Source organism: Myotis myotis, unplaced genomic scaffold (genome assembly GCF_014108235.1).
Source record: "Myotis myotis isolate mMyoMyo1 unplaced genomic scaffold, mMyoMyo1.p scaffold_m19_p_1, whole genome shotgun sequence".
Lineage (NCBI taxonomy): Eukaryota > Metazoa > Chordata > Mammalia > Chiroptera > Vespertilionidae > Myotis > Myotis myotis.
In genome coordinates, this window is record NW_023416313.1 from 196,248,837 (window position 1) to 196,274,406 (window position 25,570).

Genomic DNA, 25,570 nt, shown 5'->3' on the forward strand with positions numbered 1-25,570 from the left:
AGGAAGCCAAGAGACGGGCGCCCTCCCTCCCCGATCGGCCTCTGGGGCTGGTCTTGCTGGACTCGGTGTCTCCGTTAGCTGACGGCCGCCTCTCCCTCTCTGTCTCTTTCTCAGCAATGGGTGACGAGCCGGCAGATGCGGTTTGAAGGTGGGTTTCAGGGCCGCTGCAACAAGCTGGTGGACGGCTGCTACTCCTTCTGGCAGGCGGGGCTGCTCCCCCTCCTGCACCGCGCCCTGCACGCCCAAGGTGAGCCAAGCTGCTGGCGAGGGCGAGGTGGTGGCCTGGGCGGCTCACCAAGCCACAGAGCCAGCGTGCATTTCCAAGGGGCTGAAATAGCTCTGTCTCTCCTGGATGTTGAGTTCCCACCCAGTCTGGGACCTCGTCTCAGGCATGCACGTGCAGACTTGGGTAGGAATTGGTTCCAATGGTCAGGGGGTCATGGCTGCTTCACACTGGCTGTGCCTAGAGGAGGTGGGTGCCTGTCCTGGGTTCCAAGGTGACTGCCACCTCAGCTGGGTGTGAAGCCACAGTTTCCAGTGCAGTGCTCTGTACTCGTCACATCAGAACCGAAAACCCATGCTGCGCCCATGGCAACCGCATAAAGGGGCAGAGAGCCAGAACACACAGAGAAAAGACCCGCCGTGTCTGTCTGGCTGCATCCTTGCCACCTCAGAAACGTATTTTAAAATGTTGGAGAGCCCGGCCGGTGTGGCTCAATGGTTGAGCGTTGACCTATGAACCAGGAGATCATGGTTCAATTCCCAGTCAGGGCACATGCCTGGGTTGCGGGCTCAATCCTCAGTGCAGGAGGCAGCCGATCCATGATTCTCTCTCATCATTGATGTTTCTATCTCTCTCTCCCTCTCCTTTCCTCTCTGAAATAAAATAATAATAATGATAATAATAAAAGTAAAAAAATAAAATGTTGAAGAATCTGAAACACAGGTTTGTCCCACCGGCACTGCTGGAGTGGAGGGGCCCGTGTTCTGTGGCGTCTCCACTGGGAGTGCAAAACCAAAGTAGACAGCAAGCAGGCCTCTGGGAGCCTCCCCTGATTACCTCCTGAAATCTCAGCCGCCTGCTGACTCCTGAATTATCTCCCCGACTGTTTTGTGTGAGAACAGGATGTCCCTGAGGAAGCAGTGGGAGAGGGGAGACGTGGCTATCTGCTGGGTGCCGATCTGTTCTTGGAGTGAGGTCCCTTGGCCCAGGGGAAGCTTTTCCTTGGACTTGGTGGCTGGTCAATCAATTGCTCAGCTGGAGAAGATGAGATTCTTTTCTATTACCCACCCCCACCCCTAACGCACACGTACACATGTTTTCTCCTTGTTTGGCTCTTCTTTCGGAGCCCCTTTCTTTAGTTTCTTAATTTCACTTGAGTTGTGGCACTTTTGAGACTGAATTGAAGTAAGCGGGGGCCTCTGTCCTGTCCTCCCATTCGCTCTGTCTCGGTCTGTCCTGAGATGCTTGGCCTGGGGCCCCTGGGCTTCCGGTCTCAGGGCCGTAGACCTACCAATCCCCTGACTCTGGCCTGACTACTACAGTGTGTGTGGGTGGGGGGTGGGGAGGGGTGGGCGGTGGGGGGTCGAGGGGATGGGGGGGTGGGTGCAGGTTGGGAATTCGCCTAGAGTCCAGAAATAACACGGGGTTTTAGTGAACTCTTTATTGGAACTGGTGAGACCGAGCCCCTGCTAAAACCGTCAGCCTTGCACAAACCTGTCCCTGGCAGGGGTGAGACGCAGTCGCCCTGCAGTTGCCAGGAAAATGCGGAGAGAGCTGTAACAGGAGCACCACGTGCCAAAGTCTTCAAGGGGGTCCCCGGCTGACATTTTGTTTACTGTAGCACCAGCTCTGGAGGACTAGTCACATCCAAAGCTTTGCCCGAGGAAAGGTTGCCTGGGAATCTTGGTGCTCCCAGGTTTCTTCATGCCTGGGAGAAGGCCCGTGTAACAGTGGGCTTGGGCCAGGCAGGGTCTGGGAAGAGGGAAGTGTTTTGAACGGTGGGCCAAATGCTGACGTTGGGAGTCAAAAGGAGTTGCAGTGGGGGAACTTATTTAGAATAGACTGTGATCAGAACTAGGCTTAGCGCATTCTGCATGTAACTCCAGTTTCCGTGGAGAGCTGACTGCAGACAATTCATGGGAGGAATCTGGGTTGTGAAATGGCAGGTGATGTTTGTTTTCTTTCTTTCTTTTTTTATTTTTATTTTCCAATTTTTCTACAATGAGTTTGTATTTCTTATATAAAGAAAACCAACAGAAGTTATTTTACAAAAGAAGGGAAATTACATAAAACAAGTAGCAAGGTGGGGAACATATTTGTGACAAACAATGAAGGGCTCATTTCTTTAATTTGAGAAAGTCATCTGAGTCAACAGGGAACAGCGAAACAACCCAGGTGAAAAACAGGCACAGGCTCTGAACAGGCAGGTTCATAACGGACAGAGGACAGAGAAAGAACTCACGGACTCAGGCACCAGTGTGGTGGGAGGGGTGGGTGGAGGCAGGAGGGGGAAAGGGAGGTGGTAAATGGTGATGGAAAAGAAGTTAAAAAAAGAAAAAGAAGAACTGTTATTATTATTACTTCTACAACTGCTGCTGCTGCTGGCAGCTGAGCCTCACCAAGCACTCACCATACGCCAGGGACTGAGCTGAGTCTTTCACCTAGATTTCCTCGTTTGACCCTCAAAACAACCTTTTGCAATAGGTGCTATTGTTATTCCCATTTTACAGATGAGGAAACAATACATCGAGGGTAAGCGACTTGCTTTATAAATCCCACCTACGAAGGTGTCAGAGCTCTGCTAGGTAACCACCACGGATGGCCATCAATCACACGAAAAGGCAAAGGCGATAGAGAACTGCAAACAGAAACAGTGGGACACTATTCGTTTTTGCTATCAGATTGACAGATTAGAAACCTTGATACTCTCTGTAGGGGAAAGTGTGGAAAATGCACGTTTGTACTATTAGTTGGGGTGGAAATATGTGCATCATTTTTTGGAGGGTGGTTTGGAGGCACCTGTTTAAATTATTTGAACCCTGCAAGTGCACTGTCAGGAATTTACCTGCAGTGATATGAGCAAAGGATGTGTACTGAAGTGGAGTTTTAATAGAAAACAACCCACTGCCCAACAAAAGGTCCGCCGTTAAATAAATTATGATCCCTCCATGCAGTGCTGCATACAGTGATGTGGAAAGCTCTCCAGGACACAGCCCAAAGTGCGAAAGGCCAGGCCTGGAGCAGTCTGTGTGCACACAGGCCGGCATCCACACAGCCTTTCCTAGACTCAGGGACAAAGCCCCTTTAACAGTGGGGGCCTCTGGGAGAGGGGAGGAAACGGGGGTGGGTGGGGGGGGGTAGAGTGAGGGAGGGAGGCACTTCCTTCTTAAATTTGCTCTCTGTACTATACTCTGCCCTCCCCCTCCCCCTTCGTTTGTTTTTTGGTTTTTTATTGTGTGCATTGCTACTTTTAGTAGATGAATAAATACACGTTTAAAAGGCGGTGATCCTATTGCTAACTAAAAAGATAAACAGGGATCGACATAGGTCAGCACATGAAGCCAAGCTGGACCCTGACTCTGCGAGTGGCCGTCAGTGGTTCCTGGGGGGTGGATGCCTAATGCGTCTAGAAGACAGTGTTTGAGTAGAAGCATGAGTTATTAGTGTCTTAAAAATATCAGATGCTGACTAAATTAGTGAATTATTTGGAATTGGTGGAGGAATAAGAAAGCAGCAGGCCTGTGAATTTCTGTCCGGATTGGTTCCTCGTTGCTTGTTTGTTCTTGGGGACATGCCCCGGGCCTGTGTTTGGCCACCTGTGAAATTGAGCTGCATGTGGCCGCACCTGTCACTTACTGTTTGGAGGAACTTTTCATTTCTTAGATAAAAGGAACCTTTGGAATGCAAAATGGCATGATAAGGAGGATCTGTAATTTCAGGGAGAGGCATGAAGGATTTAAAAGCTGGCTCCAGTGCACAGTGTCACCCTGTAATCATATCTCCCTTCATCTCACGATGATTCTGTGTGCGGTGTGCAAATTCAAGTTCTCTGGAAGCTGCTTGTCGAGGTTATGAACTTGGAGCTCTCAGACTTCAGTCGTGTGGGAGGTAACCGAAGCACTCTGTAATCTGTCCAACAGTAAACATAGCATTTTCTTTTCAGATTCTAATTTTTGTGATAGGTTACTATTTACCTTATAATAACAGCCTTATATTTCTTATAGGATATGAAATAAAGGTATATTTTATACAGATGCTTAATGCTATTATCCTAAAGTTTAATAAATATGCATTTTAAAATAATAGCTTTCTTGAGACATAATTCACATGCCATACAATTCACCCATTTAAAGCACACAATTTAATGGTTTTTAGTGTATATATAGAGTTGTGCAGCCATCACCATAATCAGTGTTAGAGTTTTTATCACCCCTCCCCCCCAGAATCCCTGTACCCATTAAATATGCTTCTTTAAAGAAGAAATTACAAAGGCAAAATCAACAGTGTGATTACAGCATATGTGTAATATATATATATATATATATATATATATATATATATATATATATTTATTTATTTTCTTTCTTTCTCTCTTTCTTTCTTTCTTTCTTTCAAACCCATGTAACCAAACAAAAGGGGAAATATGTGTAGCATATGATACAGGCAAAGGATAAATATAATGGAAAGCTAGATTGGTAAAATAGATTCTTGGACCTCAGAAGACAAAGGACCAACAGACACTCTCAAAAAGAAATACAACTAGTAAATAAAAGTCATGGGACAATTTCACTCTAATTAGTAATCAAAGGCATGCAAATCAAAACAAATGATCAGGTACTGTTTCTTTTTAACATTTTAAATACTGAGAATGTTTTAAGTAATCAATGCTGGAGGTAGTACAGGAGCATCTTAAATTTTGCTGGTGGCTATATAAGATTTTAAAGCAGTTTATCAGTATCTATTAAAAGCCTTAAAAATGTTATTCCCTTTACCTGAATAATTCCACTCCTGTGAATGTGTTGGAAGAAAGTAATTCTAACACAGAGAAGCCTCACAAAGATGTGTATTGCAGCATTTTTTAGTAATTTTGCAAGGAACTGGAAAACATTGGAAATAAGGAAAAGGAGATAAGGTGAAGTGTCTTCATAGATGTCTGTATCTTCTACAAAGTCAGCTGTGCTCATAGGTGGGGAAAGAAGAAAGAGGGGAGTAATTAAAGTAGTGCGAGGGATTCAGTGAGCATGCGCTATGCTGAGCGAGCCTGAGGGGGGCCTCAGAGCTCTCTCCTGCTGCTGGGCTCAGTTCCTATGTGCCTCTTCAGAGTGAGCATCTCAGGGGCCGAGCATGACTCAGGTGTTGAAGATGGATGGTGTTTGTGCATGACCCTCAAATATCCACTGCACCACATTGAGTGCTCAAACCAGGAAACAGTGATCACTTTCCAGCTGCCCCATCTCTTCCTCGCTCATTTCAGAAATTTGAAAACATGTATATATGTGTGTGTGTGTGTGTGTGTGTGTGTGTGTGTGTGTGTATTATACAGTATACATATATATGTCCCACAATTAAATATTTTGCTTACACACTCTCTCTTATATACTGCATTTACTGTATTGCAGTATATAACATTGACAAATTTTTATCATAGAAGATTCTATGCTCATATATATGAAAGTTTTGGCCCACTGTCTATATTAATACAGTTACCTTGTGCATCCACTTAATGAAACGCTATATAGCTCTTCAGAATGATGGTTATTGAAGGTTATGTAGTAGAACAGGAAAGTTTATATCTATAGTGTTAAATGAAAAACTTAAGATATAATCTATAGATGTAAAAGGCTAATATGCTAAGTGTCCGACCAGTCGTTATGATGCGCACTGATCACCGAGGGGCAGACGCTCAATGCAGGAGCTGCCAAGCTGCACTGACTTGGCAGCAGCGGTTCTCAGGTGACGCACCCCAAAACCTGAGAGGAAGAAGCATGATTCCTCACAGGGTCATGCGATTCCACCTTCGGCCGTGGATTATGTTGTTGGGGCACTGTTGACCCTGAATCTGGTTTACTGCCCACTTGCATTTGTACCATGTATGACAGCAACTTTGCAGAGCGCCCTCTCGCACTCCGGGACCCCTCGGGAGATGTTGGAGAGCCAATTTCAGCCCCGATCCCCGCAGGCCAGGCTGAGGGACCCCACCTGCTGCCGGAGAGACCCCTCTCACTCTGCAGATGCTGGGGAGGGATCGTGGGGGGTTGGCTCCAGGGCGTATCCGGCCGGTCTCACCCAGTCCCGCCCTGCCGGCCACCTTCTAATTAATTTCTTTTCAATGTGCAGGAATCCATGCACCGGGTCACTGGTAGTATAATAACTATATAGAAAACAAAGAAAAAATGGCTTTCAATTGCCATTTACAGATTGTTTGCTATCTTTGAAGCCCAGGTATCAAAGTATAAAATTGACCAAGGACTTAATGAACATCCTTATATGTGTATTTTTTTAAGCTGTTTTTACTTTATATTTTTTATCCTCGCTTGAGGACATTTTTCACTGATTTTAGAGAGAGCGAGAACAATGTGAGAGAGAAACATCGATCGGTTGCCTCCCACATGCACCCCAACCGGACCACAACATGTTGGTGCTCGGGATGGTGCCAACCTACTGAGCCATGCCAGCCAGGGCCTATATGTGTATTTTTAAAAAAATCAACCCCATGGAGATGTTTCCACCCGCATCTATCTCTCGGTGATTTGTCCCTCCTCCCCACCTGATTACCATGTGGCCCACAGAATTCTCTGATCATACTGATAGAACTTCAGAGTGAAGAAGCACAGTGCTTTAGTATTATTACCACAATTGCCCATTTCTCCTCGGGCTACCATGTTACATGATACAGGAGGGCAGTTCCTAGCAACGCTTCTCAGGAACGTTTTTGAGCCAAGAGAAAAGTTGGAGAATTCCCTTTGGAGATAGGTTAAATTCAGGCTTAGAAAAGTAGAACATGCAGACATTATCACTCCTGTTGTGGCCCCACCCCATAACAAAGAAACAGAATTTCCGGAGGATGAGGCCCAGAAATCAGGATTTTAAAAGGATTCCCAGGTGATTGTAATGTGCAGCCAAGGTTGAGAACCGCTGAGCCAGAGGAAGTGCCTTCAAAGCCCAGACTGAGGAGGAGTGGGCAAGTCAGGAGCAGTAACAGGTCAGCCTGGAAAGCCGAGCTCCCAGCTGGGCCATGTCTGCCATGGATGTGGCTGAAGATGGTCGTCCTAGGTAGTGGGTGACTTGCAGCAAAGCAAAAGCCACTCTGTGCTGCTGCTCTGGGACTCGTGTCAAGGTCCAGGGGAAGGAACGTGTTATGGGACTTGGGTGAAGATACCAAGTGTCCCGAGATTGGAATTTCAACAGTAGTCCAAGAAGAATCGAGGGAAACCTTGACTGTTCCCATTGGGTAATAAAATGTGAAGAAGTGATGGGTACTGTGGCCGGGCCACACTGACCCTTTGCCTTCCTGCAGGTGACCCCGCCCTCAGCATGAGCCACTGGATGTTCCATCAGCAGGCGCTGCAGGAGTACATCCTCATGTGCTGCCAGTGCCCCGCGGGGGGCCTTCTGGACAAGCCTGGCAAGTGAGTGCCTGCCCTCCGGGAGGCGGGCTGGGGAGGGGGCAGCGGTGTGGACCTCAGGCCTCCTCAGAGCCAGACGGCAGCAGGTGCCCACCTTCAAAAGCCCGGGTTCCCTTTCCATCCAGCTGCTGGTGTGGCGTGGGGAGAAGCACCCCAGCTCCGGGGCCTCCTTTGAGTGCCGTCAATCCTGGCACCTCCCCTGCCCACCCTCCCCCCCAGTTTACATGCACGTCCCTCTCCAGACGCAGACAAGATTGCTGGGTTGGTAGCTTTTCTTTCTTCTTTTTTTTTTTTCTCTTTTAACCAAACTGATTTAAATAGAATAGGATACAGAATTTTAAAACCCTGGAGTATCGTAAACAGATATAATCACAACTATTACAGAATAGCTTTGGGCGCCAAATAAAAGAAAAAAGAAAATCAAATAAGTTCTGTTCCCTTTGCTTCTCACCTGCCAAATGTGCTCCCTCTCCCCCCCCCCCCCCCCACACACACACCCCTGCTGCTGTCAGCATCCAGGGGAAGGCCCAGCTGAAGGCTGGTCCTCAGCAATTTATTGTGAAAAATTTGGCCTGTTTCTAGACATTTTGGTGTTTTTGTTTGTTTTTTGAGAAATATATTAACTCAGCACCAGCACTGCCCAGAGGACCCCTTTCTGGAAGGCAGCGGGAGCGACTGGCTCTAGGATGACAGCGCCTGTGCCTGGCAGGGCTGAGGATGGGCTTTCAAAGGGCCGCTGGGGAAGCCGGGCTTCCTGGAGCTGCTGAGGAGGGCAGGGCGGGACTGTGAGCACCTGGCCTCTGAGCCTGTGGTCGCTTTGTTGAGGCTGTGCTGGGGGGTGGGGGTGGGGCCGTGGGGAGCGGAGGGGCACCTGCTCAGAGCTGCCCTGTCCTTGCAGGTCACGGGACTTCTACCACACCTGCTACTGCCTGAGCGGCCTGTCCATAGCCCAGCACTTCGGCAGTGGAGCCATGCTGCACGACGTGGTCCTGGGTGTGCCTGAGAATGCTCTGGTAAGGCACCCCTTCCCCACAGGGCCCCCAGGACGGCCACCCAGAGAGCAGCAGCGCTCCTGCTTGCGGAACTGGCTCTGCCTGTCTCCTGTGCGGAGGCCGGTGGGTGGCGGTCACCACCCTCCTGTGCTGACAGCCCATTGAGGAGGACGTGGCTGTGGAGGAAACACACCTGGAGGCAAACTAGAGGTTCTAGGTGGGGGCTCCAATCTGCACCAGTTTTGTGCCTCTATCCCAGAGTCTAGGTGGGACCTGGGCCGTTTATCACTAGTTTCCTCTCCGAGGAGCTTCTCAGAGGCAAGGGGTTCTGCCCCGGCCCTCACTGTGTGCTGGCGGTGTTTCCTGAGCTCTCAGCTGCGTGCCGTGTCTCCCGGGGAAGCCGTCCCGGCCCACCAGCTGGGAATGAGATCGCCCAGAATGCTCTGCCCCGCGCCTTGTTGTGCTCGTCACAGTGTGTTTCATGTGCTTTTGTCTGCTGCCCTCAAACTGTCAGCCGCATGCGGGCAGATGCTCACCACCACAGCCAGCCCTGGAGCAGCCTGGTCGCAGGATTGTCAGATGTTTCCAACAGAAGCAGCACAAATGGCCAGTAGATGGATGAAATCAGAGTGACAGCCGCTAGCTTTTTCAAGTCTTAACATTTTCCCATATTTGCCACCTATGCAACCCTCTTCCATTTTTCTTCCTTCCCCCTTCTCAGCGTAACCCAGTCCTAAATTTGACCTTTATCGTGCCTGCAGGTGTTTTTGTGCTGTTACTTCAAATGTATGATGCCATAAATAATGTAGAGAGAGTTGTCTTGTATGTTTTCAGACTTTTATAACAGTACTAGGGGCCCTGTGCACGAATTCATGCACGGGTGGGGTCCCTTGGCCTGGCCGGCAGTTGGGGCTGATTGGGGCTGTCTCACCCAGTCCCTATTAGGGTGATCAGGGCTGGCCGGCTGGAGTGGGGAGGTTGGCTGGCTGGATTGGGGCCGATCAGTGCTGGCTGGCATTTGGGGGAGGGGCAATCAGGGCTGGCTGCGGGGGGTTGGCCCACCCCAAGAGGTTGGCTGTGGGAGTGCACTGACCACCAGGGGGCAGCTCCTGTGTTGAGTGTCTGCCCCCTGGTGGTCAGTGTGCATCATAGCGACCAGTCGACCCATCGTTTGGTCACTTAGGCTTTTATCTATATAGATCTACTGAGCCACTTCCTCCGCACTGCTTTTCTCACTGACCTTTCGTTATGCTGTTGAGTTTTTGTGTTCATATGTGTTGCGCTAGTTTAATCATTTTAATAACTACACGATCTTCCCCTGTATACATGTATCCCAACGTATTTTCCTAGTCTCCTGTTGGTTGACATCGAGTTGGTTACAGTTTCTGCAGTGACAGTGTTACAGTGGACATTGTGATGTCAGAGTTTTTCTAGGAGAGACTTGCTGGGGTGAAGAAAATCCACACCCCACCTTCACGGAGGGCAGTGGGCCTCCCCACGTGCCTGTTTTACACTCACAGGGCACTGAGCCGCCCCACAGCCAGCTCTTCCTCTCTGCCAGTTTGATAGTTTCGTTTTGCATTTCCTTGGTTACCAGTGAGGTTGAACATCCTTTCAAATGTTATGTCTCTTTTTGTTATGTCTTCTGTGAACTGCCTGCCAGCTCATATCCTTTGCTCATTCTTTCCTTCCTGATTTGTAACTTTAACTGTTTACCCTTTCTTACATATTTGTAGGAGTTCTCTCATGCATGTCAGTATGTTCCTGACACTGATCCTGTGTCAGTGGTGTGTGTGTGGCGAATCTCTTCCAGTTCGTGACTTGCCTGTTCACTTTGTTTTTGGTGTTTTGTGTTGAATAGATGATTTAAATTTTAAAGGGAACAATTTTATTTGCCTTTTTGGTTTTTGAGGTTTCTTTTTTGGGGGGTGGGGGTGGTAGGTGGTTACCTAAGAAATTTTTTCCAATGTTGAGGTCATAAATATATTTCCTTCTAGACAGTTTAAACTTTTGCTTTTCCCATCTAGATTTTTAAATCTCTTGGGATTCATTTCTGTCTGTGGTGAGGGTTGGAGATGTTATCTTTTTTCCATATGGATAACCAATTGACCAGCACCATTTATTGAAGTTCATAACCTTTCCTACTGATGCACATTACGTGTGTCATATGCTCAATTTCTGTATATGAGGTGACTGTTTCCGGACACTGTTTGGTTCCTTTGGTCTGTTTGTCTATCTGCACTGTCTTAAGCAAATCTTAAATGCAGGTAGGCACGTCACATCCACCTTGTTCCTTTTCTTTAAAGTTGTCTTGGCTATTTTTTCATTTTAGCTTCTTCCTGTGAATATAGAATCAGCTTCTCAAATTCCACAAAAAACATCTAATGGAATTTTTATTGGCATTGCACTGAATTTAAGATTAATGGGAGAACATGACGTCTCAATATTAAGGCTTCCTGTTGGTGAACATAACCATATCCTTCAATATCTTTTATTATTTTCTCCATAGAGAACTAGCATATCTTCTGTTAGATATATGTCTAAGAAATTTATAGTTTTTGTATCTATTGTGACCGGAATATTTTTTCCCCATTATATTTTGTAATTGGTTGTTACTAATGTATAGAAATGCTATTGATATTGATATTTTAATTTTGTATCCAGCAACCTTGCTAACCTTTCTTAATAGTTGTAATAGTTTATCTATAGAATCTTTTATATTTCCTATTTAGAGAGTAATGTCATCTTCAAATAGGTTTTGCCTTTTCCTTTCTGATTCTTAAGAATTTTATTTCTTGTTCTTGCCTTCTGGTGTTGGCTACGACCCCTCGAGGGAGTTTACTGGAGGTAGTAATAGAGGCTGTTCCTGTCTCGCTTCTGACTGTGCTGGGACGGTTTCTCTATTTTCACCAGTAAGCGGGATGCTTGCTGTGGGGTTTTGATACTAGTAAATACTTCATATCAGGTTCAGGATGTCCCTCTCTATTCCTGGTTTGCTAGGTTGTTTTGTTCCTTAGGTTACATTTTATTGAGTGCTTTTTCTGCACCTGTTTTTTCTCCTTTAATCTAATATGATATGCTTACTTAATAAATATTCTGATGTTAATCTTACATTCTCAGGTAAGCCCTTCTTAGTCATAGTGGCGTATCAGTGTGTGTGTATGTTTGTTTAATACATACACAGTTTGCTGATGTTTTTTGGCTAGTATTTTTATTTAGGACTTTTTTCATGTATGTTAATAAACTTGATCTTAATTTTTGTTTTGTTGTTGTTTTCCAGTTTGTTTCAGGATAATATTATAGCCTCATAAAATTAGATGGCTATCTCTCCCCAACCCCTTTCTTCAGTCTTTGAAAAAGTTGGTATAGGTTAGAGATTTTCTGTTTCTTCTAGGTTTGATAACACTTGCCTGAGAAACCATCTAGGCCTGTATTTTGGGAGGTGAGGTGAGGTGAGGAATGATGGTAGCAGAATAAGCTTGTTATTATAGATTTATTTTTTATAGGTTTTATTTTTTTTTAAATATATTTTATTGATTTTTTACAGAGAAGGGAGAGGGATAGAGAGTTAGAAACATCGATGAGAGAGAAGCATCGATCAGCTGCCTCCTGCACACCCCCTACTGGGGATGTGCCTGTAACCAAGGTACATGCCCTTGACCGGAATTGAACCTGGGACCCTTCAGTTCCCAGGCCAACACTTTATTCAGTGAACCAAACCGGCTAGGGCTCATATAGGTTTTAAAGAAATTCTTAGGTTGGTTTTGAAAATTTATTTTTTATAAATGTATTCACTTTATCTGAAGTTTTATACATTTGACATGAACTTGCTCATAGTATTCTTAAAAGTTGTAAAATCTCTCCTGCAATTATGACCCCTTCTTCATTCTCTCAGAGTGGAAGAAAGTCCTTAATACTGACCGAGGCTTGTGCCCTGTCACCAGACCTAAAGTTTCTGTGATGTAGTAGAATACAAAAGTATTTAAATACTAGAGGCCCAGTGCACAAAATTCGTGTGGCGGGAGGGGGGGGGAGGGGGGGTCCCTCAGCCCAGCCTGCACCCTCTCCAATTGGGGACCCCCTGTGGGATCGGGCCTAAACTGGCAGTCGGACAATCTCTCTCGCAATCTGGGACTGCTGGCTTCTAACTGCTCACCTGCCTGCCTGCCTGATTGCCCCTAACCAACTCCGCCTACCTGCCTGATCACCCCTAATTGCTCCCCTGCTGGCCTGATTGCCTCCAACTGCTCTCCCCTGCTGGCCTAATCACCCCTAACTGCTCTCCTCTGCCAGCCTGATTGCCCCCAACGGCCCTCCCCTGCCGGCCTGATCTCACCCCCAACTGCCGTCCCCTGCTGGCCTGATCTCATCCCCAACTGCCCTCCCCTGCTGGCCTGATCTCATCCCCAACTGCCCTCCCCTGCTGGCCTGATCTCACCCCCAACTGCCCTCCCCTGCCGGCCTGATCTCACCCCCAACTGCCCTCCCCTGCCGGTCTGATCTCACCCCCAACTGCCCTCCCCTGCTGGCTTGATCTCACCCCCCAACTGCCCTCTCCTGCCTGCCTGATCTTGCCCCCAACTGCCCCCTCCTGCTGGCCTGATCACCCCTAACTGCCTCTGCCTTGGCCCCCACCACCATGGCTTTGTTGGGAAGGAAGTTGGACATCCAGAAGATGTCCAGTTGACCCTGTCTAATTAGCATATTACCCTTTTATTAGTATAGATAGATTATATAGGATAGGATTGCTTAAATTGTGGGGGGAAGCCTTTTTCAGCAGGAGGAGATGCTCTTGGCAGACAAAAATACATAATCCCTATATCTGGACTGATAGCCAGCCATATGCACTATACTGCCAAATCGGTTATTAAAAAATTGAACCGCTGTCTTACACCTTACACCAAACAGCTGTTGCCCTTAAAACCCCTCCTCAGCCCCCACCTTAGGTTCTGCCTTTGCAGTTCATCCAGATTAGGTTCTGATTGGTCGGTTTCTATGCCAGTCAGTGTCAAAAGCTCCGTCTCTGGCAGCCATTGGCTCCTTGCAGTTCACCCAGATTTGGTTCTGATTGGTCAGTTTCTATGCCAGTCAGCATCTCAGGCCCTGCTTCTCTCTCCGGGCCTCTCTCTCTCTCTCCGGGCCTCACCAGCAGCCACCACAGCTGTGGATCAGGCCCTGCCTCTCTCTCTCTGGGCCTCTCTCTGGGCCTGATCTGCAGCTGCTATGGCAGCGGTGAGGTTTGTTAGGCCTCCGGCCCAGCCCCTGGCCAGAGGCTAACGACCTCAACGTGCCTGCCTCACCCTGCCCACCCCCTGCTGCCCCGCCCACCCACTGGCCATCAGCCTTGCGATAAGAGCCTGTGGGCCATGGGGGAGGGACCTAGAGGTGTTCCATGTACTTCCTGGTGATCGGTTGTCCGTCTGGTTGTTTAGGTCATGATGGCCCCTGGCCTTATATAATGTAGATGGCCTGTCACCTTTACTGTGAAATAGGGTTGTGGTTCTTTATTATAAATGTAAATTCATGTTCATTATTTTAATTAGAATATATATAAAAGTTTAAATAAGAAAATTTAAAACCATTATATAACTATATCACTCTTCCTATTTTGGTATATGCCTAATTTTTGCCTGTCTATATATATCACAGCTACAAACACATTTTTATTGTTATATATTTTTATTTTTTAACTGCACCTTTTAAATTACAATATAAACATAAAAGATTTATAAAACATTTTCCAGAAAAAAATGGCATTTTTCTAGGTGGTGTACCTAAAATATCCTTACCTTGAGTTGCACATACTGTAACTCAAAATTACAAACAAATTTTCAAAAAGTAAGTTTGGAGTAATATTGTGTATACTATTTCCCCCACTTAATATGTATAAGCAGTTGCCCATATCATTAAATATTTGAAAGCATGTTTCTTACTGGCTATATAATATTCCTTTGTGTCCCATGTACCATGAAATGTTTTTATCAGTACCCTGTTGTTGAACATTGACTTTGTGTGATAAATCTCTGTGTGTATCTCTGATGATTACTTATGATACATTTAAAAAAAATTTTTTTTATTGATTTAGAGAGAGAGGGGAAGGAAGAGGGAAAGAGAGAAACATGGATGTGAGAGAGAAACATCAATCGGTTGCCTCCCACATGCACCCTGAACAGGGACCAAACACACAACCTGGGCATGTGCCCTTACCGGGAATCAAACTGGCAACCCTTTGGTGCATGGGATGACACTCAGCCAACTGCCACACACGGCCGGCGCCTTATGCTAAATTCTTACAAGTGCATTTAATGGGTCAGATTTTCAAGGACGATTAATTAGCATCCGTTCTTCTCTTTGCAGCAGCCCACTCACCCCGTGTACAACATTGGACCAGACAAGGTGATCCAGGCCACCATGCACTTTCTGCAGAAGCCGGTCCCAGGCTTTGAGGAGCGTGAGGATGAGACCACAGCAGAGCCTTCCACCGACTAGAGGACACAGCATCCCGAGTCTCCGTGTTCACCGCGGTCAGTGCTCACCTGTGCAGACCAAGGTTTATACATCTCGGTAATACTGCGTTCTGTGCTGCACAAGCCTTGGCCACTTTGGAGCTGTGATTGCCCTTCTTTGTCAACCAGAACAAAACCAATGGCTCTGGGTTTGGAGAACACAGTGGCATGATTTAAAAAAAAATTCTTTTCACTCCGGACAAACCAAAAGTCTATCAGCACATGCAGCATATAAACCAATTTGGGCCTAGCTAGGGTTGGTTGGGGAACAGTGCATGCTGGGAAGCAGCCCCTCCCTACCAGCTCTCCAGCCTGGACAGTCCTATTGAAATGAATGACGTCCATGAGTATTACAGCATCGACTGCTGCGATTCCCACTTGCACGCACCATGAAGTCGCCAGAAAGGTGCCCTCCCATGGGTGAATAAATCTGCTCCATGCCAAGGGAGGGGCTTTGGGTCCCACCAAAATGAATTTTCCAGAAAAACAAGCCCAAGGCTCTTTCCTCCCTCCCTGTCATTTGCAATGGAAAACAGTGGGGTCCCTCCTCCACACTGGAGAACTGAGCCACACCTCTCTGGAAGGCTACGCTTGGTGCTTGGTGCTTGGTGCATGGGCAGGATTTGCTTCAGCCCTGGTGTGGGAAACCAATTATGAGTGGAAAATGAACCTCTAATTCAATTCTGTGCCAGAGGAAGCAGCCCCAGGGCCCATGCCCTCACTCCACCCCATCATGTACCACGAAAAACCCTTCTGATGACCTCAAGTCAGCGCCTGCAGTCCATGGCCATTCTGCGTATCTCCATCTCTCTTTCCACCAGAGCCCCAGCCCACTCTCCTCAAAGACAGTGTTGTCTTCTCTCATCCAGAGTATTAACACTACTAAGTCTTTCACCTTAATTTCTGACTCAGGATTTCTCCACATCCTGCCCACTCCAGGCTCAGAGAAATAAAATCAAGTGCTGGACAAGCTGACTGCTGCTGAGGCAGTCGCCGCGTAAACCTGGTGTGTTCAGCCCCTGCTGCTCACACGGAACCCTTTCTTGGTCAGTGGGGTGTCGAGTTGGGTCATCTGTCCAGTGCTGCGGTCACAGCAAGCTCCAGGTCGCTGTGGGCTTTCCTGTAGGCAGCCACGGGCGGTGGGCAGATGAGGCTCTTCTAAAAAAACTCTGACCATTTGCTGCCTCTGATTCCCTATTGCTTTGGCATATTGGACTATGTATTACCTCCTGGAAGTAATAAAAGAATAACATTTTCTCTGCGGTCTCTCATTTGTGACTGGTACCAGGAAAATGCCTTCAGGATGCCGTGTTAGAAGGCTGCTCTCGAGCATGTCTCCCCGTGAGGGAGATTCCACACCATGTGCGTTAGTGATCGCAAACAGGTCCGACGTGGGTCCCGCCCTCGTGTGCCTTCTCCAGTGGAGGACGCAGGGCCTAACCAGGAGTGGGGAACGCTGTTTCCCAGGTTCCCTGGAGCAGTGCGGTTCGCCCAGACTCTGCACACTGCGTTTCATGGTCTGTCTGGGTGTCTGTCTTCTTGACCTGACTCTAAGCAGGGACTGTGCTCCTGAGTCCGAAAGCGGGGAATGACCAGAAGGGGGAGCTCTCAGGCCCTACGTGGAACACAAAGTGCAAGGGGGAAACTAAGAGCCCGTCCCAACTTCCTTCCCCTTCATAAAAGAGCTTTCTCTTTGTGTTAGCCAACTTGACTTGCAGATGGCTCACTGTGGTCGCATGCACAGGATTGCAATTCCTTGCTGTTTCCCAATAAACCCATTTTGCTGAAGAAATATCTGGCTGACTGTTTACAGTCAGAGCCCCAAGGTATTCTGAGATTAATTGCAGTAATAATTGGAGTGGTGAAGACAAAAGGGACTGCTCAGTCTGAGCTGGCTTTACACCAAAGTGCGAGGATTTGAGCTGGATCCCAAGAGGTAGGTAAAGTTTGGCCAAGTACTTCCCCCATCAATAAAGAAATATAAAACCATTACAGATCTCTATATCCTGATGAGCCTCACTTCCCTCTTGGATCCATCTCAGAACCACGTTAAGTGCTGTGTAAGTTGGGAAGCCTGTCAGATCCTACTGGGAGCAGAAGGGGAGCCTCATGGATAAGCCAGTGTAAACTGCCCTGAGATAACAATACAGGACCAGTCAGCAGTATCCCTATACTGCTTTCTCTCTCTCTCTCTCTCTCTCTCTCTCTCTCTCTCTCTCTCTCTCTCTCTCTCTCTCTCAACATGTCTTTATTGATTTTAGAGAGAGAAAAGGAGAGGGGTAGAGAGATAGACACATCCATGAGAGAGAAACTTCGTTCAGCTGCCTCCTCCATGCACTTTACTAGGGATAGAACCTGCAACCCAGGCATGTGCCCTGACTGGGAATAGAACTGGTGACCTCTTGGTTCATAGGTCGATGCTCAACCACTGAGCCACGCCGGCCAGGCTCACCGGTGGCTTTAGTATCCCAACTCAGAGGGAAGGGTAAAGGCCTGGGGTGGGAAAAGGATGTTCTTATGCAATAGGCTTCTGAGGCATTGTGACCAGGACTAGTAAGATCCAGGCATTGCATAAACCAAATCTTAAAGACATAGAACATCTCTCATTCAGTGTCTGGGATAAGTTCGATTCTATGAAAGTTTGCTTTCCTAATGCTGATAATCAAACCTGATGTTAATGGGATACAATGGTCTATGATGGAGGGCCACTCAGTGTTGTTTCCATTTGGGGACACAGGTATTCATTTGGGGAGAAGTAATTTGCTAAGATTTTATTCTCTTGCCATCTACATCAGGGGACAACACACTTCCTCTGTAAAAGGTCAAATACTAAATATTTTAGGCTTTGCAAGCAACTACTAAACTCTGCCATTGTAGTACAAAACAGCCATGAACAAAGTGTGGCTGTTTCCAATAAAACTTTATGAAGACAGGTGGTGGGCAGATTTGGCCCGTGGGCTGCAGTTTGCTACCCCTGATGTAGACTAAATCTCATCCAGTCATTCAGCATTCTTCCACTTCCTTCATGGCTGGGATGCTTTCCATGTAATATTAGTGTCAAATGCCAAACGGTGAAGTTTGGACAAACGTTTTAGCCACCCACACGCGCTGCTCATTGCCTCTGAACAGGAAGGAGAACTATATGATTTAAGACACTGTTGCAAGTTGGAAAACTTGACCCAAACTGGCTTAAAGCAAAGAGGAAATGTGTTGGTCATAAACTGAAATGTCCAGGATCTAGCTTGGCTGTGTGAGTGACTTCCGTAGGCCTCTTCCCCTCTCTCCATCTCTCCACATTAGCTCCAACTTCAGGCTCTTTCCATGTGGTTGTAAAATGGCAAAGGCAATAGCTCCAGTCCTTATCCTCTCAGGGTCAAGTTCAGCAGACAAGAGCAGCAGGCTACAGTCCCAGCCTTCCTTCCCAGTGAGAATCATTGTGTTTCACTGGCTTTGATCAAACCAAGGGCCAGAGAAGCAATCCAGTGCCAGATTACAGGGCACTGATTGGCCTAAGTCCTAATCATGGGCTTCTTCCATGAGTGGGAAATGGAGTTCCAACGGAAGCACATGGACTAAGAATAAGAAAGGAATGAAGCCCAAAACGTAAGTTAGGATTGTAGCCAAAAGGGGGAAACGGATGCTAGGGAGGCTAATTACCATTGTTTACTATGGTGAATTCTTACTGTGATACAAACGTGTAGTGGACACTGTTGGCATCGTTTCCCGTTCCTTCACTGTGGCAGACAAAAAGCTTGCATGGATTTGACCCCCTCCTACCTCCAGGTCCAAGCCCTGACTGGCCTAAGCCAATCATTTTAGTCCGCCTCTCTGCTTCCGTAATTTGTTAAGGTTTGGTAATAACCCAGGTCTAAGCAATCAACAAGGCTTGTCCTAGCTGTGCTGATTGATTCAGAGCCAAGCATGTGGCCTGAAATAGACCAAAGAGAGAAGCCCTAGACATGTTATGATAAAACAAAAAACAAAAACAAAAACCCCAAAACAAACAGCTATCCCTATGAGGGATGGTGGAATGTGTGGCCTGGGACTCCTACAGAACCATTTTCCCACCTACAAGGAAACCAGCCGTAGAAGCTAGTACATAAGATTCCCTGGGAGACTGAGCGGCACGACCAGAACCCTGATCACACTGCTCCTGCGGCCAGCTCTGCCTCCGGATGTCTCAACTATTAGCCAACTGGAGTTGGATTTACTATTACTGTACTTGCCACCAAAACATCCTGTCATACAAAACTCCATCCCAGATTAGCCCCAGGGCCACGCACGTCCTTACGTGGTGACTTAAGAACACTGACCACCCTGGCCACACCCACCCAACAACATCCCTAAGAGAATGCTTCCTGGTCTATTAACTCCACATTTGATCCTTGACTCAACCTCATGAGGTGGGTGAGGCAGGTGTATTATCTGCATTTTACAACTAGAGAAACAGGTCAGAGAGCTAAGTGAATCACCCAAGATTTCCTAGGTATCAAGTGGTGGAGTCTGAACCTGAACCCAGATCTGCTGCCTCCAGGGCCATGCCCTTCCACAACCCCAGGTCTCTGAAGAAGATAGCATGGGTGGTCTCAGAAGGGGGGGGGAGGGTGCTCCAGGGCTGGGTGGCTGAGACCTCGAATGCCTGCCCCATCTTTTACCCAGATGAGGATGGTGACAATAAACAGCAGGGGCAGGCTCACTTCACCCTTCTAACCCCCCTTCCACTCTCTGCCTAAGCCCCTGGCACTAACTGCGTGCCACTGTACTGCAGAGCGTGACCCTGCATGACTCACAGCGAGGCCGTGGTGAATCAGTCTTTCTGGGAGCTGACCGCAGCCCCAGTGGCAGCCAGCCTTCTCCAGCCTGGCCGGCACGCCTGGCCATTTCCTGGACATCCCCTTTCATTTCCCTGCAATAACCACCTCACCGCTGCTTCCCACCAGCTGGTGCTGGAGGCCCAGGGCACGGGGCCTGGCCGCTGATGTTCTGCCCTCCTAGTTCTCAGGCACCTGCAAGAACAAACCAGGCAGGTGGGGACAGAGCGCTCTTCACCAACCCTGAACAAAATTTTCCCTGTCCTCTGCTCCCCCCCGCCCCCCTCCATCCCCTGCGGAAACACAGCTTTTACAGAATAACAAGAACAAGAATGCGTTTTTTAAAAATAAACATTTGTCGATCTATACCCCTTAGCTTGTTTCCCCTATTGTTATCATCTTACTGTATGGTGTATTTCTCACAACTAATGAACCAGTACTGGTACAGTTTTATAAACTGGAGTCCATACTTCATTCAGATTCCTCAGTGTTTACCCAATGCCCTTTCTCTGTCCCGGGATCCCATCCAGGATAGCTCATTACATTTAGACGTCACGTTGCCTTAGGAAGCTTTTGGCTGAGACAATTCCTCAGACTTTTCTTGTTTGGGGTGACCTTGACGGTTTTGAGGAGCACTGGTCAGGTATTTTGTGGAATGTCCCCAAGTGGAATTTGTGTGAAGCTTTTCTCATGATTAGTCTGGGGCTCTGGGTTTTGGGGAGAAGACCTCAGAGGTAAGTGCCCTCTCATCACATCCTATGAAGGGTACATGCTGGTGGGCTTGGCTCCCCACTGATACTGTTAACCTTAACCTCCTGGCTGAGCTGGTGCTTGTCAGGCTCCTCCTCAAGGCTCCTCTTTCTTCCCTTTCCCATATGCATCCTTTAGAAGGAGGCCCTGGTGCACCACCTACACTTCAGGAATGGGGCGTTATGCCCTCCACGTCCTTGACGCTGGAGTACCTAGATAAATTATTTGGAATTCAGTATGGGAGGCTTATCTATTCTCTATTTATTTTTTTCAATCATTTATATTAGTATGGACTCATGAATATTTATTTTATATGTTGGGTTATGTTCCCATACTCTGTTGTTTTTTTGCTGCTCCAATTGTCCTAGCGTTGGCCATTAGGAGCTCTTTTAGTTAGCTTCTGTGTCCCTCTGACATACCCACAGTAAGAAATAATATTATTATTATTTCTTAATAATAATAACAATGCATTTTAAAATCCACTTTTCTTTCAAGAAGTATTGCATGTTGATAGGCATTGACACTGGACATGAGGACATTGGGGTTCAGTACACTAGTCTCTCAACTTTTGGTCATTAAAATTCTTCCATAATAAAAAGTATTGCATGTCGGTTATCTTTGATGAGACTTCATGTTCCATCTGCTGTACCTGAGCCGATGGGCACTGGGGCTTCAGCTACCAGACTCAGAGCAGCTCAGTGTCGCAGCTTTCTCTAGGGGAAGGCTCGGTGGACCCTTGGCCTCGGTGGAGAGGCTCTGTTCCCCAGGTGCGCTGGCCAGTGCCTGCAGGGCGGTGGCGAGTGCCCTGCACGTAGCACCTCTGTGCGGGGGATGATGATGGGGATGATGACATGAGCACCTGGGAGAGCGATGCTGTGCTCCCGAGGAAGGCTGGAGCTTGCTGGCCTCCACCACGCAGGCACCTCCCGCTCTGGGAGCAGTGGCTGCCAGGAGCCTCGGTACCAAGGTGGCCAGTGAATGTTTTGGGATGTGAAGGGTGATTCAGCCCATGCAGAGCAAAGGCTTTGGCCCACCTTCCCTTCAGCAGCCTCTCCCCAGCCTCTCTGCCAGCTGACAGGGAGGAAGGCAGGAGAGCATGATGACCTAGCCCTGCTCCTCGTCCCTCCTGTATGCCAGCCCTCTCTCACCGAGGCCCCCCACCTGTAAACTCCTCGGGCCATCAGAGTCCCGACCTGTACTTCTGTGCCATGTGCAGGAACCAGGTCTCTGCCCACTCTAAGCTTTTTGAAGGCAGGGCCCTGGCTCCATTAGCTGCCCTGTATTAGCTGGGCTAATACGTGCTGCTCCAATACCTGTGGATTGAACTCATGCAGAGGCTGACCTAGAAGTGCAGAGACGAACGTACACTGGGGAGCTAAGTCCACAGGTACATACACCCCCCTGAGTATTTGTGGGCTACCCATGATAGGCCAGGCACTGTGCTAGGGGTGCAGCCACAGGCACGAAGACCAGTCTTGGCCTCATGGGAGCTCCCAGTTGGAATGCCTGACAATGTGTTCAGGGCAGCACTTTGCAGAGGAGGGGCCCTGGGCTCGTTTCCTGGATGGGAAACAGTCAGGTTGTTTGAACCAGAGTTCCCTTACACAGTCTACCGCTGGCCTTGTAGTAGGTACATACTGTGGACGTGACATTCCTTCTCCCAGCTGGCTGGCCTTGCTGTGGCCTTTGGCCCAAAGCCATTGGTGGCTGTTCTTTAGCCCTAGATATACCCAATAGGTAGGAAATAACCAAGCTCTCAAGCAGGCATGTAGGAGCCACACGGACAGCTGGACTTCTCTGTCTGGTGATGAGTGGCCAGGGAGGGGTATGGGTGGCAGCTCTACACACCCATTTGGTTATTATTTTTTAAATCAAAAGTATATTATTTTTTACATTCAATATTATTTTGTATTACTTTCAGGTATACAGCATAATGGTTAGACAATCATACTTTACAGAATGTTCCGCCGATATTTCCAATACCCACCTGGCACCACACATAGTTATTACAATATTACTGACTATATTCTCTATGCTGTACTTCACATCCCCAAGACTGTTTTGTAACTGCCAATCCGTACTTCTCAATCCCTTCACCTTTTCACCCAGTCTCCCATCAGTCAGTTCTCTATATCTGTGAGTCTATTTCTGTTTTGCTTGTTTGTTTATATTGTTCTTTAGATTCTGCATGTAGGTGAAATCACATTGGTTATTTCTTGAACCTGATGTTGCATGGCTCACTGGGCCCTTGCAGGAGCTGGCTTGTGGCATGCGTACCTTTCCCTACAGGCCTGCCATGGGAGCCACCAGGTTTCTGTTTTTCTTGGCAGGAGGCTCAAACCTTCACCATGCTCAGCACTGGAGTGGAAGGTTCTGGCACCAATTTAACAGTGGATCCTTGATTCTTCTGTTGTTTAAAATTAATAGCAGAGACCGTGGCTGGATAATTTTGCCCAGAGAAGGCTGTGGGTGTCCGAGGGCCCCACCCCTGCGATGGACAGCAGAGGAAAACAATCCTAAATGGGGCCTGGCAGTCAGCACAGGCCTGTTGGTGCAGCTGGCACCCAGCACTGGATGCAGGAGGGAACCTGCTTGGCTGGTTGTGAATTGTCCAGGGCCACCTGTTTGGTTCTCTTCTAGACACGCCCATCTTACTGGGTGTCACAGGGCACACACATCAGTCAGGGTGAGCTGGAGTGGACCACTCATCAGATCATACAGAGCCAACAGGGTAGTCTGTCCCCGCCTCACCCCGGAAAGTCTGAGTAACCAGGGTTCAACCCTGTCTTAACCAGGCCCTGGTGGGAACCACTGAACAGGCACAAGATGGGCTTGCAGTGTCTGTGCCTACCACGGTGCAGACCACCAGGTGCTGCAGAACAAGACCTGAAACCAGGAGGAGAGCAGTACAAAGCAATAGTTCTGATCCGGCCAGCAAGGGTAAATTTCATTTCCAAAGTCCGTATTTTTTTCAGATTCAAGGTCTTTCATGAGTTCCTTCAGAAACCAAGCAGAGCCTTTTGGTAACCAGCCTTTGGTATTCAACATGCATTTACTTCCCCTTTAAGGACTCTAATGCACTGAAGGATGGGATTTATTCACTCCATATTTCAACATAATTCAAACAGAAAGAGCTCACTGCCTGGGACCTATGACGGCACACAGACCTAAGAATTGTTAATATTTGAGTACTTACTAAGGGCCAGGCATAGGTCAAGGGCTTTCACACGCCTTATGCCTTTGTGCTGCTATTGTCTCATGTTGTGCTTCAGGAAACCAGGGCAGTGCCACTTAGAGCCGATTCAGACAGGTGGGCTCAGAGGCTGTGACCTAACCACCTGGCACTGGTTCTGAAGCTCCTGGCCCCACCCTGACCCTGAGAAGCAATGACACTGACACAGTGGGTGATGGCGGCTTGCTGGGAGAGCTTCCAAAACACGTGGGGCCTAACTGATGTCGTCACTCAGCCCTGCACTCAGGCAAGCCTGCTTCTTCACACTGGTCCAGGGATGGGGTATTTGGCCAATTTGATTTTCTACCTGAGGAATTAACTAGAAACTATGCATTTTTAAAAATATATATTTTATTGATTTTTTACAGAGAAGAAGGGAGAGGGATAGTTAGAAACATCGATGAGAGAGAAACATCGATCAGCTGCCTCCTGCACACCCCCTACTGGGGATGTGCCCACAACCAAGGTACATGCCCTTGACCGGAATTGACCCTGGGACCCTTCAGTCCACAGGCCGATGCTCTATCCACTGAGCCAAACCAGTTAGGGCGAAACTATGCATTGTTGTCTATAGTCTGGGAAAGTCTGGGGCTTAGTAGACCCCAGACTCTAAAGGACATCTGCCTTTGCCCAGGGATGACCTAGCGGTGCCTCAGAAGGGTCCTGTTCTTCCCTAGTGTCCCACGGCACCTCCAGAGTGGAGGCTGGGAAACGATTCCCTACCTGGGTTTCCTCCACAGGCCAGAGAAACAGATTTGAACAAAAAAAAGGCGCTGGTTTCAAATTCTCAGAGACTGTCCAGGATGGAGCCTGGGAAGGAGCTTGAGAGAAAGCCTCGCTCTGGCTGGCTTATAAACCTGCCTGGTGACTGGAGAACAGCCAGTGCATGGCATAAAAACGGGTGTTGCCCCATGATGTCACCTTCTCCTGGGAGCAGTGGGCTTCAAAAGCAGGCTGGGCGGCTGTTGGCCAGTTGAGTGTTCGAGCCCCCCTGGGGGAAGGAAACACTGTCAAACACCATCAAATGGACTATTTTCCCAAGCCCCCTCCCATCCCTCACCTTTGTCCAAGTGCAGCCTTAGAGAGCCTGGCCTCAGCCACACTTTGCTAATTCAATCTTCCATACCTCACTTTCCCCAACAGCTTCCTTTTGTTCCCTGGGCTATTTTACTGTTGGGAGTCACAGCTTCTTCAACTCAGCCTGGGTGGTGGGCCACAGTATGCTTTAGGTCAGGGGAGCGGGGGCCCAGGACTCCTTTCAACAAGCACCCCTGGGCATGGCCCAGGGCCCCACTTGAGTATCAACACCATGGGGCTTCTGAGTGATTCTTCCTGGGCAGACTGTCCAATAGCACAAGTTCAGAGACACCACTGAATGGCGGCAGGAGGGGATGGCACAACCTTGCTTGGGCTGACACCAGATCTGACCCAGGCAGCCATGGGGCCTCTTCGGTTTTGAAGAGTGCATCAGTCCAGGCTTGGGGTTCCCTTGCTGTCTCTCTATTCTCTCTGCCTTGTAAGAACAGGGCATGTCTGAGGGTCGGGAAGCATTTGCGAGACACCAGGAAGCCCACCCTCCCACTCTGCAGAGAGGGCTGCGGGAGCTGGATTTTTCCATCCTGCAGATTCAGCCCTGGTCACACGCTGTGT

General features: G+C 48.1%; 1 protein-coding gene across 1 annotated transcript in view; it reads left to right on the forward strand.

Moving 5' to 3' along the window:
* The window catches only part of FNTB (farnesyltransferase, CAAX box, beta), a 59,344-nt gene extending 42,960 nt beyond the window's left edge, over nucleotides 1-16,384 (forward strand). Inside the window, exons 9-12 of the mRNA XM_036309908.1 lie at nucleotides 115-247; nucleotides 7,521-7,632; nucleotides 8,528-8,642; nucleotides 14,979-16,384. Of these exons, the coding sequence (XP_036165801.1) occupies nucleotides 115-247; nucleotides 7,521-7,632; nucleotides 8,528-8,642; nucleotides 14,979-15,110 (492 nt within the window). The 3' untranslated portion in view covers nucleotides 15,111-16,384. The remainder of the gene's footprint in view (nucleotides 1-114; nucleotides 248-7,520; nucleotides 7,633-8,527; nucleotides 8,643-14,978) is intronic.
* The last annotated feature ends 9,186 nt before the right edge of the window (nucleotides 16,385-25,570 follow it).